This window comes from Salmo salar, chromosome ssa12 (genome assembly GCF_905237065.1).
Source record: "Salmo salar chromosome ssa12, Ssal_v3.1, whole genome shotgun sequence".
Taxonomy (NCBI): Eukaryota; Metazoa; Chordata; class Actinopteri; order Salmoniformes; family Salmonidae; genus Salmo; species Salmo salar.
In genome coordinates, this window is record NC_059453.1 from 66,213,869 (window position 1) to 66,231,104 (window position 17,236).

The following is a 17,236-nucleotide window of genomic DNA, read 5'->3' on the forward strand; positions in this document are numbered from 1 at the left end:
TCTGTGGATGTCACTGAGTAGGCTGATACCCCATTTCAAAATCCGTAGGTAAGGCTATACATTGCAATATGAACGTCAATACGCACAATAGGCTATCTAGTGAGTTGACCTCCCACAGTTAAATTTCCCAAATATGAGCAACAATGGTAATATTTGTGTAAACTCTTCAGAATTGTAATCTGTGGGTGTCACCGAGTAGGCTGATACCCCAATTCATGGACCGAAGATCAGTAGGTAAGGCTGTACAAAGGAAAATCCAGCCGCGAGCTGCCCAGTGACGCGGGCCTATCAGACGAGCCAAATGCCTTTTATGCTCGCTTCGAGGCAAACAACACTGAAGCATGCAAGAGAGCACCAGCTGTTCCGTATGACTGTGTGATCACGCTCTCTGTAGCCGATGTGAGCAAGACCTTTAAACAGGACAACGTTCGCAAGGCCGCAGGGCCAGATGGATTACCAGGACGTGTATTTAGAGCATGCGCGGACCAACTGGTTTCAAAAATATATATATATATTTATTTGACCTTTATTTAACTAGGCAAGTCAGTTCTTATTTACAATGATGGGAACAATGGGTTAACTGCCTTGTTCAGGGGCAGAACAACAGATTTTTACCTTGTCAGTTTGGGGATTCGATCTAGTAACCTTTCAGTTACTGGCCCAATGCTCTAACCACTAGGCTACCTTTCTCCCCTTAAGTGTATTCACTGACATTTTCAACATCTCCCTGACCGAGTCTGTAATACCTACATGTTTCAAGCAGACCACCATAGTCCCTGTGCCCGAAAATGGAAGTTACCCTGCATACATGACTACCGCCCCGTAGCACTCACGTCGGTAGCCATGGAGTGCTTTGAAAGGCTGGTCATGGCTTACATCAACACCATCATCCCAGAAACCTTAGAGCCACTCTAATTTGCATACCGCCCCAACAGATCCACAGATGACACAATCTCAATCGCACTCCACACTGCCCTTTTCCACCTGGACAAAAGGAACACCTACGTGAGAATGCTGTTCATTGACTATAGCTTAGCATTCAACACCATAGTGCCCACAAAACTCACCACTAAGCTAAGGACCCTGGGACTAAACACCTCCCTCTGCAACTGGATCCTGGACTTCCTGAATGGCCTCCCACAGGTGGTAAGGGCAGGCAACAGCACGTCTGCCACTCTGATCCTTAACACGAGGGCTCCTCAAGGGTGTGTGCTTAGTCCCCTCCTGTACTCCCTGTTCACCCACGACTGCGTGGCCAAGCATGACTCCAACACCATCATTAAGTTGCTGACGAAACAACAGTGGGAGGCCTGATCACCGACAAAGCCTATAGGGAGGAGGTCAGAGCCCTGGCAGTGAGGTGTCAGGACAACAACCTCTCCATCAACGTGAGCAAGACAAAGGAGCTGATCATGGACTACAGGAAAAGAAAGGCCGAACACACCCCCATTCACATTGACGGTGCTGTAGTGGAGCGAGTTGAGAGTTTCAAGTTCGTTGGTGTCCACGTTGTCTCTGCCACCGCACGGCATGCGGTACTGGAGCGCCAAGTCTAGATCCAATAGGCTCCTTAACAGCTTCTACCCCCAACCCATAAGACTGCTGAACAATTAATCAAATGGCCACCCGGATTATTTTGCATTGACAACACCCCCTTTGTTTTTAAACTGCTGCTATTCGCTGTTTATTATCTATGCATAGTCACTTTACCCCTACCTACATGTACAAATTACCTCGACTAACCTGTACCCCCGCACATTGACTCGGTACTGGTACCCCCTGTTTATAGTCTCGTTATTGTTATTTTATTGTGTTACTTTTTATTTTGTTTTTTACTTTAGTTCATTTAGTATATATTTTCTTGAACTGCATTGTTGGTTAAGGGCTTGTAAGTAAGCATTTCACATTAAGGTCTCCACCTCTTGTATTCGGCGCATGTCACATATCAAATTTTATTTGTACACTGCATATTATTATTATGCCACCAAAGCAATTCTAATATATCCACAGATTTGAACTTTTTTGGTGTAAAATTAATTAATAATTGTCTTTTGGTGAATTTATATAATTACATTCCGACCTTGTTTACTGTTGTCTAGTCCAAATATGGAAAGATTCCACTATTTATTTCTGTTTAAATTACTTTCAATGGGGTACTGTTATTTTGAAGCCAAACAGTCAAGTCCACAATTGTGGTTAATCCTTATTGTGGCTAGCTTCACACAGGCACCGCCACTACCATGCCAGAGATACTTATTTGGAGATGGAAAACTCGTTTAAACGTCAATGGTTTGCGCGGTGCATTCTGGGTGATTCTGGGACAAGAAGAGCTCTCCTTCAAGGAGTGAATGGGAGTCAATTTGACGCTGGCTCAAAACCACAACATTAGCATGAATTTCGTCAACAAGAAGTACAACATTCCCAATATTTTCAAGGATGTCAGATAAATAACTTGCTTTCTTTAATATTGTATAGCTTTGGAATCGTGAGATTACGTACTTTCGATGAAAATAGGCACGTTTCTCGACTCATACCCTGACTTTGAGTAGGGATTGCGTGACAATTAGTTTAGCAACCGCGTGATGCAGCATGATAACCCCAAACGCGATTGGGCGACAGTCTGCTGGGTGGGGCGTTGTACATTAATCCCTTCATTGACCAATGTGATTCCTATCTCCTCCTTTCTGTAATATCAATTCAATTTATTAAGGGGCTTTATTGTCATGGGAAACATATGTTAAAATTAACAAAGCAAGTGGAATAGATAAACAAAAGTTAAATAAACAGTAAAAAGTGAAATAAACAGTATGTACAGTAAACATTACACTTACAAAAGTTCCAAAAGAATAAAGACTATCTCTGACCAAGCTCCACTTCATGTAGCTGCTCAAGCCCCTGATTCTCCAATCTCCTCCTATGTTCTTGCTACATAAGCAAAAACGTCACAACCAAATAGGGCTTTATGGTCTAAATCAGGGATGGGCAACTTGATCGGGATGGGGGTTAAAAAACTGAACTCATGAGGGGCCACAGTTGCTCGCAGGTCTGTGTACACACTTTGTTACATCTGCTGGTGTAAAAAGGGCTCTATAAATACATGTGATTGATAGAAATAGGCAGGGTTTATGATCATTGGTACATTGCTACCCTAAACCCTAACCCTAAAGCACTTTTCAGACAGCCAGCGGAATATCGTTGAGTTACGACTTGATAACTTGTAGAAAATGATCCAGTTTCCCACCTGGGAAGTTTCGGAATCAACCAGTATGAAGCTCTACGCAAAATAACTTAAGTTAATTTTAATGCGGAGGTTCCAAGTTTCCGATAGCATGTGAACACGGCGTTAGATCAGCATCTTTGATTTCCTTGCACCTCTACCGAAGGCTGTAGGGACAGCCGCATCAAGGTGCCATCCCACTTCTGACACCAATGTGTACATTTTGGCCTGGGTCACATCCTTATCGGGACTCAATCTACAGTCCCTGAGATTGTCAGTCCAACACCTTAACCGTTATGCACAGAGAATAACTTGACAAGGACACTAATTGTTGTACTAAGGTCACTATAAATGTGGTTCCTGGGATGTTGTTTCAGGTGTTGAGCTCTGGTAATATGCTCAGCCCAACTGGAATAACGACAACATGGAATGTGCCTATTCATTTCTTACTTACCCCAATGAATGGGACTGTGTAACAAGTGAACAGCAAGACACCACAGAAATGAATTAAACATCTGTTATCAACAAACAGATTGTGAATTATGCCCATTCCCACTAATTAACGAAAACAATCACATACATTCTTCAAAGAGTTTTATTATATAGAACATACTCAATAATATCACTTAAAGGTTACATTAACATTTTCAAAACATGAAAATACCATAGAAAAATAACATTGTACAAAATAATTTTTTGTTCTTATAAGTAAAAACATATACAAAGCTTATAATCGGGCCATTTCTATTAGTGCTTCACACACTCACAGTGCCTTACACTTATAATACAGTATCATATTTCAAAGAAAAACATCCCAAAGCCTATATGTTATTATGGCTAAAAAACATGATCAATGTAAACCTGTAACAGACACATTAATGGCGGAACTTCCTGATTTGGCTTCTTTTTCGGCTTGGTCATTAAGAAACGCAGCGGCCATGACTGAAGCCAAACAAGAGTTGTCTTGTAAGGTGGTTTAATGTGGGTGTGTCTTGTGTGTGTTCGTATGTGGCAAGCGTTTGTACATTCACTCTACCAAAACAGTACACAGTTACAGTAACTCACCCTTCTAGATATCTTGAAACCAGGTCTTGTGTCTTAAAGTTGCCTAAGATTGCTAGTGCTAGCCAACGTCTTTTGCCAATTAGCTTCTGCAGGCTGGTATGTGACCGTGGCAAAGTAGATTTTTCATGTTGCACATCTTTTAATTGTCTCATTAAATGCTTTCAATATTTGTTTATGAATTTCTACAATTTATAGTTTGTATTAGGTTTTTAAGTCATTTAAATTTGGAGCTATTGATATTTAAAAAATATTGTCCCATGTACCATTTACTGATGGTCCCTATCTAGCCCTATAGAGATATCGAATGTCAAATCAAATTGACTACGGGCATTACAACCTCCAAATTGATGATGGCTTGGGGGGCAGGATTGAAATAAACCCAACCTCAAGAAAACTATTACGGTACCCTTTATTCCTTGACATAAAATGTTTTCCTATCATATCGTAAAATCTCTGTATTGAACGAGACTGACTTTATGATTTACACTTTGTTTTGACACTAGAATGGATGTTTCTGACTCATATTAGGCTATTTTTAAAACAAGAAGTAGCTTTTTAGTGTCAGTTGCTCTTTAAAATACAAAAATGGCACACAGAGATATGTCTTAAATATTTTTGATATTTGGATGGCTCTGGATTGGTTTCTCCCCTCTCCTGGTCCTTCATTGAATTCAACGGACATGGAAAAGCTACAGAGGCAGCTATCCCCTTCAGGTTTGATGAAGGAGGTCCACTTCCCTACGTGCTCACAGGCTTCAGGAACAACCTGCTCTGCCAGTAGTCTGGATTGTCAAATGAGCAATCTCCACCAGGCTCCCCCACCCCTACCCCTGCACGCACTTTTACAAATGCCCCCATCCCTGTGCGCTGACCCCCGATTGCCCGCACTACACCCTCACCTTCTCCCTGCAAATTCTCATACTCCACTGGGTCCCCAGCTCCAGGGGCAGCAAGTGAATCCATGTCCTCGTACTCATCCACCTCTCCCTCTCCTCCTCTCTGCATCCTCAGCCCCTCCCTGCTTCGCAGAGCCTGCCGTAGCTTGGGTTGCCTGTTAGTGTAATGATAGTCATCCTCTTCTACGTATTCATTGTCCACTTCCTCCACCTTTCTCTCGCCTCTCATCCGCTGTTTGGGCGTAGCTCCAGGATGAGGGACAACTCGTGTTGGGGGATCGTCTGGTCTTTCACTGGCCTCTGGTCCAACACTTCGAATGTCCATGTACTCATATTCAACGTCCCCAGAGCCACTTTCCTCTATTTTGTCTGAATCAGAGTTGAGGGCAGGGAATTCATAGTCCTGGAGTTCTTCATTCTTGGTTTGGCCTCCCCTGTTCTCCCCAGCTGATGTCCTGTGCCCCGTGCACTCTGTATACTCTGTGTCCAGGGATGGCAGAGAAGAGCGTTGCCTCTTGTTCATCTTCAACCACTGGCCATCTTTGGAGTGGCCAGGCTGCTGCCTGGGGGAGAGAGTCATCATGAACGCCTGTTTGTTCATGTACTCATATTCTTCACAGGCACTGTCATTGTCCTCCGAGGGTCCTGACGGGTATGAGGGAACCTTGGACGTCCTCCCGTGAGGAAGGGTGACCCGTGAGCTAGACAGTAGCGTATCTGTGGAGAACAGTGACAAGGGACAGAGGAATGAGTAAGGTGATCCAGAGATCTGAAATGATCTGAGTACTCTTGCAATTAACACTGACACTTTGAGTTATAACAATGACCATGCAACCACCCGCAAACAAAAACATGTGACTTTATTTATATGGCTTAAAGAAAATATAAAAATGGAATATGTTCAATAGTCAGAAACACAAAGATATATGTTCCTATGCATATTGTGTGGTATGTTTGTTTTCGTGATCTATCTATGCTATCACCTCTCTCTGGACTGTCACCCAGTCCGGGAAGCACGTATCCGTTCTGGTCCTCCTCCCCCTCTGTGTCAGGGGAGGGGGTCTCAGACAGCACCCCTGACATGCTGTCCCTCTGGGACATGTAGGCACTGTCCTCCCGATGCCGCTTCCTCTGCAGGCTACCAGCCAAGTCCTCGCTCATCTCCAGCTCCACCAACGTGCCCCGCCCCTCGGAGCTCTCTGACACAGTGCGGGCGGAGTTGAGGCGAGAGCGAGACGCTGGCGGCCACACCATCTATATAGAGGAACAGGAGGTATAAGGTCAAATGAGTGATCAACCCTATAGGATTGATATAGGCTGGAAGACTTCCAATAATACATGTGTTAGCATGTAAATGTTTTCAGTAGGTTTTCATGTATCTTTGTCATCTCCAGTGACTGACCTGAGAGTTATCCAGTCCTGGGGTCATGGGCAGGTATCCAGCCTGACTGCTGTGAACACCCTGAGGGGAATACAAGAATGGAACAGGACGGGATGGGAGTTAGAAAAACAACTTGGTGAACAAAAGGTTTGATCTGCCCATGTTATATATTGACAACGTGAACTGACCAGGACTATAACATGGATAACATGGATTTTCCTAGTCAGGTCACATGGTCCGGAAAAACTCCTGGCCCCATACAGTTTAAAATGTATGCATCGTGTATGCATCGAGAGAGATGCCTTATATGAGCCCTCACCCTGTGGCTTTCCATTCGTGAGAGTCGAGAAAAACTCCTGGCCTGTGACAGATAGAGAGGAGGTGTGGCCATGCCGTCCCCTAGCCTCTCCTCATCCTGGTCCTCCAGCCCCGCCTCCATGTGATCCAGCTCTGTAACTCGGTGGTGAGACTCGTCTGAGGGAGAGTCCGACGGGCTGCAGTCCCCCTGGTGAACAGAGGAAGATAAAGAAATAAACTTCAATCATCATCATCATCATCACTAACAACATCATTATTATTGTCCTCATGAGCTGACATTTCGTGTGGATGAACAAGAGTGTGACTCAGGCAAACAGCACAGTCTTAGGACTGTATTGATTGGCATTTGGGAGTGGACTCCAAAAAACACATTCTTAGCAAACATTGATTTATATGGCTACCTCCCAGGTGTGGCATTCTGTCTTACCTTGATCACTAGGTACCGAGGCGGGTCCCTGGCCATTCTGGTAAACTCATTGGCCAGTTCCTTGAAGGTGGGACGGACATTCTCGTCAATCATCCAGCCTGTAAATGATGATAATGCCACGTGAGTCCCATCGAAGATAGTGTCAGTTGTTTGAACATTCTTTATATACTATACTTTCATAGCAAAACAAATGATTACAATGCAATGTACTCTAGCACATTTCACACAGATCTGATAGGTATTGAGGGTGAAGGAGAGAGGGTGGGCACTCACACTTGACCATGACCATGTAAACATCTATGGTGCAGATGTGTGGCTGGGAGAGACGCTCGCCCTTCTCCAGCAGGTCAGGCACTTCCTGTGGACGCATCGTTGAATAGGGCTCCGCCCCGTATGACATCATCTCCCACACTGTCACTCCTGCAAGATGGAGTAATATAATTTACATTCTAAAATCATGGTAACTCAACATACACATAAGTACTTTCAACTTACCGTTGATATAAAAGTCGATAAAAGCACATGAAACACACACACACACACAGTGACTCACCATAGCTCCAGACATCGCTTTGATGTGTGTATCTGCGGAACAAGATGCTCTCCAGAGCCATCCATTTGATAGGCGTCTGTGGTGAGAGAGACAAGACAGGGAACTATGTCACCATGAGTTCTACTCAGTTCAAAGCCTGTGGCCACTGGGAAAAAACACCTATTAGTTAGTGTTCATGGCAACAATACAAAACACGTAGAAAAACAGGCCATGTATCTAGTCAACATCTCACCTAACAGAAAAGAACCAGGCCATGTATCTAGTCATCATCTCACCTAACAGAAAAGAACCAGGCCATGTATCTAGTCAACATCTCACCTAACAGAAAAGAACCAGGCCATGTATCTAGTCATCATCTCACCTAACAGAAAAGAACCAGGCCATGTATCTAGTCAACATCTCACCTAACAGAAAAGAACCAGGCCATGTATCTAGTCAACATCTCACCTAACAGAAAAGAACCAGGCCATGTATCTAGTCATCATCTCACCTAACAGAAAAGAACCAGGCCATGTATCTAGTCAACATCTCACCTAACAGAAAAGAACCAGGCCATGTATCTAGTCAACATCTCACCTAACAGAAAAGAACCAGGCCATGTATCTAGTCATCATCTCACCTAACAGAAAAGAACCAGGCCATGTATCTAGTCAACATCTCACCTAACAGAAAAGAACCAGGCCATGTATCTAGTCATCATCTCACCTAACAGAAAAGAACCAGGCCATGTATCTAGTCAACATCTCACCTAACAGAAAAGAACCAGGCCATGTATCTAGTCATCATCTCACCTAACAGAAAAGACAGCAGATGGTACACAGGATGGTTTTTCCAGAAGAAGATAAATAGTAGGCTGAGACATTGTCCATGACAAGTTATTCCGGACCATGGGACCTAACCAAGAAGCCAACACACCTTGACCTCATTGTAGAAGTACTTCTTGTCGTCAGGGTATAGCAGGTCTGCGATGCCATAGTCAGAGATCTGGACCATGTAGTCACTTTTCAAGAGAACATTCCTGGCTGCCAGGTTTCTGTGGACCATCCTGTGTTCCTCCAAATAGTACATACCCTGATGGAGGACGGGACACACACCTCGGTTGCATAAACAATAACATGCACGCATATACACACACACACACACACACACACACACACACACACACACACACACACACACACACACACACACACACACACACACACACACACACACACACACACACACACACACACACACACACACAAATGGTATCTCACCTTGGCAATCTGCACACACCAGTTGAGCAGCCTCTGTGGGTCCAGGCTATCCCTGTAGTGCCTGATGTGCTCCAGTAAGGACCCCTGAGTGCTGAGCTGGGTGACCAGCTGGAGACTGGCACCAGGACAGATGCCTAAGAGCCTGACTATGTACTGGTGGTCCAAGCTACCCATCGCCAACATGTGCTGCAGGGGTTATTAGAAAAATCTGCATTAGTAAACAGAGTCAAGATAAGTGTTATCAGGTCAGTTATGATTTGAAGGGGCAGATGTTCTTGTGAATGGGTATGTGAGATATACACTACCGTTCAAAAGTTTGGGGTCACTTAGAAATGTCCTTATTTTTTAAAGAAAAGCACACATTTTGTCTATTAAAATAACATCAAATTGATCAGAAATACAGTGTAGACATTGTTAATGTTGTAAATGACTATTGTAGCTGGAAACGGCTGATTTTTAATGGAATATCTACATAGGCGTACTGAGGACCATTATCAGCAAACATCACTCCTGTGTTCCAATGGCATGTTGTGTTAGCTAATCCAAGTTTATCATTTTAAAAGGCTAATTGATCATTAGAAAACCCTTTTGCAATTATGTTAGCACAGCTGAAAACTGTTGTCCTGATTAAAGAAGCAATAAAACTGGCCTTCTTTAGACTAGTTGAGTATCTGGCGCATCAGCATTTGTGGGTTCAATTACAGGCTCAAAATGGCAAGAAACAAAGAACTTGCTTCTGAAACTCGTCAGTCTATTCTTGTTCTGAGAAATGAAGGCTATTCCATGCGAGAAATTGCCAAGAAACTGAAGATCTCGTACAATGCTGTGTACCACTCCCTTCACAGAACAGCGCAAACTGGCTCTAACCAGAATAGAAAGAGGAGTAGAAGGCCCCGGTGCACAACTGAGCAAGAGGACAAGTACATTATAGTGTCTAGTTTGAGAAACAGATGCCTCACAAGTCTTCAACTGGCAGCTTCATTAAATAGTACCCGCAAAACACCAGGCTCAATGTCAACAGTGAAGAGGCGACTCCAGGATGCTGGCCTTCTAGGCAGAGTTGCAAAGAAAAAGCCATATCTCAGTCTGGCCAATAAAAATAAAAGATTAAGATGGGCAAAAGAACACAGACATTGGACAGAGGAACTCTGCCTAGAAGGATAAACTTGGATTAGCTAACACAACGTGCCATTGGAACACAGGAGTGATGTTTGCTGATAATGGGCCTCTGTACGCCTATGTAGATATTCCATAAAAAATCTGCCGTTTCCAGCTACAATAGTCATTTACAACATTAACAATGTCTACACTGTATTTCTGATCAATTTGATGTTATTTTAATGACAATTTTTTTTTGCTTTCTTTCAAAAACAAGGACATTTCTAAGTGACCCCAAACTTTTGACCGGTAGTGTATATATATTTTCTTACGTCTGTGATCTCATGGAAGGTCTGCCGCCCCGTTCGATCATGAATAGTCTTTATGGCCACGGGGATCTTCACTGAGTCTCCCTCAGGAATCCAAATGCCCTGAGAAAGGTGGAGGAAAAGACAGGGGAGAGGGGTTACCTCACAATGAAACAAAGACAAAAGGTAAGAAGCACAATATGGTAAATGGTAGAAAGGTGCAGGGTGATGATGAAAATAGGGGGTCTAAGAGGGTGACGGTTGATGGTGTAAGCACCTTGTGGATGGAGCCAAACACCCCGGTGCCCAGCAGCTTGATCTTACGGAGCTCTCTGACCTTCAGGATCCTCGCATGAACTTTGACCCCCTTCTCACCAGGGTCCAAGGGCTCTAAACTCTACAGACAAACACAAATGCATACAGTTAATATCAGGACATATCAAGGCAATAACACACACAGTGTTTAGAAAAATCCTTATTTTCACTCACTCACTCACTCACTCACTCACTCACTCACTCACTCACTCACTCACTCACTCACTCACTCACTCACTCACTCACACACACCCTCTCTCCCCTCCCCACCTCTCCACTCGCCAGGTATCTCCTCATGGCTCTCTTGCGCCGGATGGCAAGACCTCGGCGGTACAGAACACTCATCACAAAGATAGAGATGCCCACTATCACCACTGCCAAAACTCCCAGAACAATGCCTATAATGGGTTGGCTGGAAAGAGACACAGGAAGAGGTATTAGCCAATTAGCAGCTGATATACAGTGCATTCGGAAAGTATTTAGACTCCTTGACTTTTTCCACATTTTGCTATGTTAAAGACTTATTCTAGAGAGTATTTTAAAAAATCTAATCAATCTACACACAATACCCCATAATGACAAAGCGATAACAGTTTTGGATGACATTTTGGCAAATTCAATTGATCGGACATGATTTGGAAAGGCACACACCTGTCTATATAAGGTCCCACAGTTGACAGTGCATGTCAGAGAAAAAAAACAAGATATGAGGTCGAAGGAATTGTCCGTAGAGCTCCGAGACAGGATTGTGTCGAGGCACAGATATGGGGAAGGGTACCAAACATTTCGGCAGCATTGAAGGTCCCCAAGAACACAGTGGCCTCCATCATTCTTAAATGGAAGAAGTTTGGAACCACCAAGACTCTTCCTAGAGCTGGCCACACGGCCAAACTGAGCAATCAGGGGAGAAGGACCTTGGTCAGGAAGATGACCAAGAACCCGACGGTCATTCTGACAGAGCTCCAGAGTTCCACTGCTTAGATGGGAGAACCTTCCAGAAGGACAACCATCTCTGCAAAACTCCACTAATCAGGCCTTTATAGTAGAGTGGCCAGACGGAAGCCACTCCTCAGTAAAAGGACTCTTGGAACATGAGAAACAAGATTCTCTGGTCTGATGAAACCAAGAATGCCAAGCGTCACGTCTGGAGGAAACCTGGCACCATCCCTACGGTGATGAATGGTGGTGGCAGTATCGTGCTGTGGGGATGTTTTTCAGTGGCAGAGACTGGGAGACTAATCAGGATCAAGGGAAGGATGAACAGAGCAAAGTACAGTGAGAGGTCTTTGAGAAAAACCTGCTCCAGAGCACTCAGGATCTCAGACTCGGGCGAAGGTTCACCTTCCAACAGGACAACAACACTAAGCACACAGCCAAGATAATGCAGGAGTGGCTTCGGGACAAGTCTCTGAATGTCCTTGAGTGGCCCAGCAAGAGCCTGGACTTGAACCTGATTAAAGATCTCTGGAGAGACCTTAAAGTAGTTGTGCAGCAATGCTCCCCATCCAACCTGACAGAGCTTGAGAGGATTTGCAGAGACGAATGGGAGAAACTCCCCAAATACAGGTGTGCCAAGCTTGTAGCGTCATACCCAAGAAGACTCGAGGATGTAATTGCTGCACTGTGTGAAGGGTCTGAATACTTACAGTACCAGTCAGAAGTTTGGACACACCTACTCGTTCAAGGGTTTTTCTTTATTTTTATTATTTTTTACATTGTAGAATAATAGTGAAGCCATCAACACTAGGAAATAACACATATGGAATTGTGTAGTAACCAAAAAAGTGTTAAACAAATCGAAATATATTTTATATTTGAGATTCTTCAAAGTAACCACCCTTTGCCTTGATGACAGCTTTGCACACTCTTGACATTCTCTCAACCAGCTTCATGAGGTAGTCACCTGGAATGCATTTCAATTAACAGGTATGCCTTGTTAAAAGTTAATTTGTGGAATTTATTTCCTTCTTAAGGAGTTTCATCCAATCAGTTGTGCTGTGACAAGGTAGGGATGGTATACAGAAGATAGCCTTATTTTTGTAAAAGACCAAGTCCATATTATGGCAAGAACAGCTCAAATAACCAAAGACAAACGACAGTCCATCATTACTTTAAGACATGCAGGTCAGTCAATTCGGAAAATTTCCAGAACTTTGAAAGTTTCTTCAAGTGCAGTCGCAAAAACCATCACGCCCTATGATGAAAGTGGCTCTTACAAGGACTGCCACAGTAAAGGAAGACCCAGAGTTACCTCCGCTGCAGAGGATAAGTTCATTACAGTTACCAGCCTCAGAAATTGCAGCCCAAATAAATGCTTCACAAAGTTCAAGTGACAGACACATCTCAACATCAACTGTTCAGAGGAGACGGTGTGAATCAGTTCTTCAAGGTCGAATTTCTGCAAAGAAACCACTACTAAAGGACACCAATAGGAAGAAGAGACTTGCTTGGGCCAAGATTCACGAGCAATGGACATTAGACCGATGGAAATCTGTCCTTTGGTCTGATGAGTCCAAATTTGAGATATTTGGTTCCAACTGCTGTGTCTTTGTGAGATGCAGATTAGGTGAACGGATGATCTCCGCATGTGCGGTTCCCACCGTGAAGCATGGAGGAGGAGGTGTGATGGTGTGGGGGTGCTTTGCAAGTGACACTGTCAGTGATTTATTTAGAATTCAAGGTACACTTAACCAGCATGGCTACCACAGCATTCTGCAGCGAAACACCACACATCCGGTTTGCGCTTAGTGGGACTATCATTTGTTTTTCAACAGGACAATGACAAAACACACCTCCAGGCTGTGTAAGGGCTATTTGACCAAGAAGGAGAGTGATTGAGTGCTGCGTCACATGATCTGGCCTCCACATGTCTTCACTATTATTCTAAAATGTAGAAAATAGTTAAAATAAAGAAAAACCCTTGAATGAGCAGGTGTGTCCAAACTTTTGACTGGTACTGTATGTAAATGTGATATTTCAGTTTTTGCTTTGTCATTATAGGTTATAGTGTTTAGATTGATTAGGGGAAAAAACTATTTGATCAATTTTAGATCAAGGCGTAACAAAATGTAACGTAACAAAATGTGGAAAAAGTCAAGGGGTCTGAATACTTTCCGAATGCACTGTACAATAATGAAGATTGCTGTGTTCTAGACTAGAGAACACAGAACACACTTTAATTGTCATTACAGTGAGGAGAAATCAGGTTGTCAGTCACAGGTGGAGAAAAGACAGATGCTACACTCACCTAGTGGTTAATCTGGACGAGTCCAAGCAGTCCCCAATGCCTGGGCCTGAGCAACTGAAAACACAGAACAGAGAGATATTTAACACGCACGCACGCACGCACACACACACACACCCCTCCCCCATTCTTTGACTCGTTTCTCACCCCTGGGTGCAGTTGAGGTGGCAGGGCTCACAGCGTCTCTGCTGGTTGGGGTATTTAAAGATGAGACCCTTCTCCCCCATCACTCCCTCAGGGCATGAGGACACACAGTGGGGACCGTCCCTCAGACTGGCACACACCACACACTTATTAGCTCCCTACAGAGAGACAGAGAGGGAGAGAGAGGACAATTTCCATATAACTGTGGTCCAAAATATCATCCACAAGGTAGCAGTGAAGCGCTACATTTCAGATAGTCCTGAGAATTTTGAGAGACACTTTTCAACTCATCACTCTGAGCTTATGTCTTTTTATGATGCATTGAGAGATATGGTCAGAGGTGTGCATACCGGTCCTGTGCAGGTGAGCCGTCCCTCCTGGACCTCACACTCTGAGTGACAGGGCATACACTCGCCCTTTGGACCTGCAAACTCACGCCCCTCCCTGGACAAAAACATAGAGATTGAGATTGAAAAAGAGGTTGAACACATAGTCACACACACACACATTGAGACATACTGACAAATCTACATTATAATAAAGATACATTACAAATCTACATTATAATAAAGATGCATTACAAATCTACATTATAATAAAGATACATTGTTATGACTGACTACTGACCCAGTGAGAAATCTGCACTGATGGACACAGGTACCTCCTCGGCTGTAGTCCTTACAGGACTGACACTGGTCTGGACCAGGACCCCAACAGCCCTCCAACGAACACAGTGGGTCACACATGTGCCCCTCCTCAACTACACACACACACACACACACACAAACAGAAAAATATGCAAAAAACTATTAGTGCTTCACTAGTTTACCCGCCATATTCACTCAATGATTTTCAGATTTCCCCCAGTCTCTCTCCTCAGTCCCCCGTCTCACCACACTGGCTCTGGAGACGATTCTCCTTGACGTCAATGTTCTTCTGGCGGCGCTGTGGGCGGGAGCTGCTGCTGAAGAGGCGTGTCCAGTTGACGGTGTGGTGGTAGCACAGCTTCTTGTTTCCTGTGATGTAGACGCCGCCGTCGTTGATCCTCCGCAGCGAGCGCAGCCCCAGAGATGTCAGGGACGGGATGCGCATCACCAGCAGGGAGTAGCCCCTGAACAAGAGGGAGGAGGAAGATGAGCAGGGCAGAGGGGTAGAGAGGCAGTGAGATGACAGGAAGGGAAAGCGGGTCAAAGGTGAGGGAGCAGAGAGAGGAGAACCATCAGGGTGGAGGGAATGGAGGATATTTCAGACAAAATATGTACAAATGTATACTGGTGCTGGGAACATCAAGTCAGGACAGATAAAAAAATGAATCCCGCATTGCTGCTCCCAAATACTAATTGTCTACATGCAGACAGAAAATGTGTATGATGCTATGTAGGGAATGCATATGTCATTGTCTTTGAGATTAGTTTGATCAATACCACCTATTCACCCAGTGACTCCCAGTACCCAACTCTTCACTTATACGTAGTGTCTGTGGTCATATGGTATGATCAAGTTCAATTTACAATCATGAGGATAGTGGTTACCTTGTACCTCAACACAAATCCCTCACCCACCACCACCAACTGAGATACTTCTCATACAGTTCAAGGCACAACACACAACCAATTCTGAGTAAAATGTTGCGTAGCATAGTCACAGGTGATAAGGAGGAAATTGTGTAAGTATGATGTCATATCAGGAAGATTAGTAAAACAGCTGTCACAAACACTACTGTACCTTTTAGAGCGCCCTCTGATTGGACAAACAAGACAGAGAGAGAGACAGAAGAGACAGAGAGACAGAGAGGAGAACAGAAGAGACAGAGAGACAGAAGAGAGAGAGACAGAAGAGACAGAGAGAGAGAGGAGAACAGAGTAGAGGATGAGAAAAGGGGTGAAAGAGAGTGAGAGATAAAGTGGTGACAAAACACACAAGACACAACAGGTCAGTCTATGCATGCATGTCTACAATGCAGTTAAACAGAGATGGAAATGGTGATGGGTTCAGTGTACACATACTGTAGAATGTGAACAAGATATTTCTTTAGTGCAGAGGGACAGAGACACAAGTATAATGTCAGACAGTGAGGGAGACAGACAGACAGATCGTCACCTGTAAAGGGTTCTTCCTTGTATGGTTGTCAAGTTGGAGAAGACTGACAGGTCTGTCAGAGTTTCCGGCCATGACTGGATACTCAGAATGTCTGGCAACCGGAGAAGGTGTGTTACAAACACAGAACACCATACAAACACATTGCTACCACTAAACTGACACTTGCACTTGAAACTTCAACATACACACACATTCATACACACACATACCTGTGATCTCTCGCACAGTTCTGAAGATCTTCAGTTTCTCTGGGTCCAAAGCTGCGATGTTGTTGTAGGGATCACTGTGTGTAGAAGATCAACCAACAGAGAAGTAGTGAGGACCAACAAAAAGTGAACAAGTTGACATTACTGTGCCATTTTGAATATACAGATGTAGGATCTTAATTTGAGACAGTTTGCTACAGCAGGAAAACGAGCCTGCAGAAACAGGACTAGTGAATTATTATCTGGATTATAAATAATGGATTTTTTTTTGTAGGGGATGATACATTTTTCATTAGGGCAAATCAAGTCTGACATTTTAAAGTGGAAATTAGAAACCTTAGAAGCCTTTTTTAACCTTGAATAGACTACAAGTTTGCATTTCCTACTGTGCAGGAAAATTCTCAGCAACAAATCTTAATCAAATTAAGATCCTACATCTGTACATTGAGTGTATAAAGCATTAGGAACACCTGCTCTTTATGAAATAGACTGACCAGGTGAATCCAGGTGAATGTTATGATCCCTTATTGATGTCACATGTTAAATTCACTTCAATCAGTGTAGATGAAGGGAGGAGACAGGTTAAAGAAGGATTTTTAAGCCTTGAGACAATTAAGACATGGATGGTGTTTGTGCCATTCAGAGGGCGAATCGGAAAAACAAAATATTGAAGTGCCTTTGAATGGGTTATGGTAGTAGGTGCCA

At 43.8% G+C, this 17,236-nt stretch overlaps 1 protein-coding gene across 4 annotated transcripts in view; it reads right to left on the reverse strand.

The window, feature by feature from the left end:
- Positions 1 to 3,794: 3,794 nt before the first annotated feature.
- Positions 3,795 to 17,236, reverse strand: part of LOC106565537 (receptor tyrosine-protein kinase erbB-3) — a 35,898-nt gene continuing 22,456 nt past the window's right edge. For 2 of the 4 annotated variants that reach the window (XM_014132782.2, XM_014132779.2), the window contains exons 10-29: positions 16,535 to 16,608; positions 16,326 to 16,416; positions 15,951 to 15,965; positions 15,119 to 15,336; positions 14,853 to 14,985; positions 14,576 to 14,669; positions 14,229 to 14,383; positions 14,085 to 14,138; positions 11,108 to 11,249; positions 10,800 to 10,919; positions 10,547 to 10,645; positions 9,117 to 9,302; positions 8,773 to 8,928; positions 7,858 to 7,933; positions 7,578 to 7,724; positions 7,305 to 7,402; positions 6,879 to 7,064; positions 6,581 to 6,640; positions 6,162 to 6,432; positions 3,795 to 5,895 (exon numbers count right to left, since the gene is read on the reverse strand). In XM_014132782.2, coding sequence (XP_013988257.1) covers positions 5,021 to 5,895; positions 6,162 to 6,432; positions 6,581 to 6,640; positions 6,879 to 7,064; positions 7,305 to 7,402; positions 7,578 to 7,724; positions 7,858 to 7,933; positions 8,773 to 8,928; positions 9,117 to 9,302; positions 10,547 to 10,645; positions 10,800 to 10,919; positions 11,108 to 11,249; positions 14,085 to 14,138; positions 14,229 to 14,383; positions 14,576 to 14,669; positions 14,853 to 14,985; positions 15,119 to 15,336; positions 15,951 to 15,965; positions 16,326 to 16,416; positions 16,535 to 16,608 — 3,250 coding nt within the window. In that variant the 3' untranslated portion in view covers positions 3,795 to 5,020. The remainder of the gene's footprint in view (positions 5,896 to 6,161; positions 6,433 to 6,580; positions 6,641 to 6,878; positions 7,065 to 7,304; positions 7,403 to 7,577; positions 7,725 to 7,857; positions 7,934 to 8,772; positions 8,929 to 9,116; positions 9,303 to 10,546; positions 10,646 to 10,799; positions 10,920 to 11,107; positions 11,250 to 14,084; positions 14,139 to 14,228; positions 14,384 to 14,575; positions 14,670 to 14,852; positions 14,986 to 15,118; positions 15,337 to 15,950; positions 15,966 to 16,325; positions 16,417 to 16,534; positions 16,609 to 17,236) is intronic. The other 2 variants (XM_014132780.2, XM_014132781.2) reach the window with 2 other exon arrangements.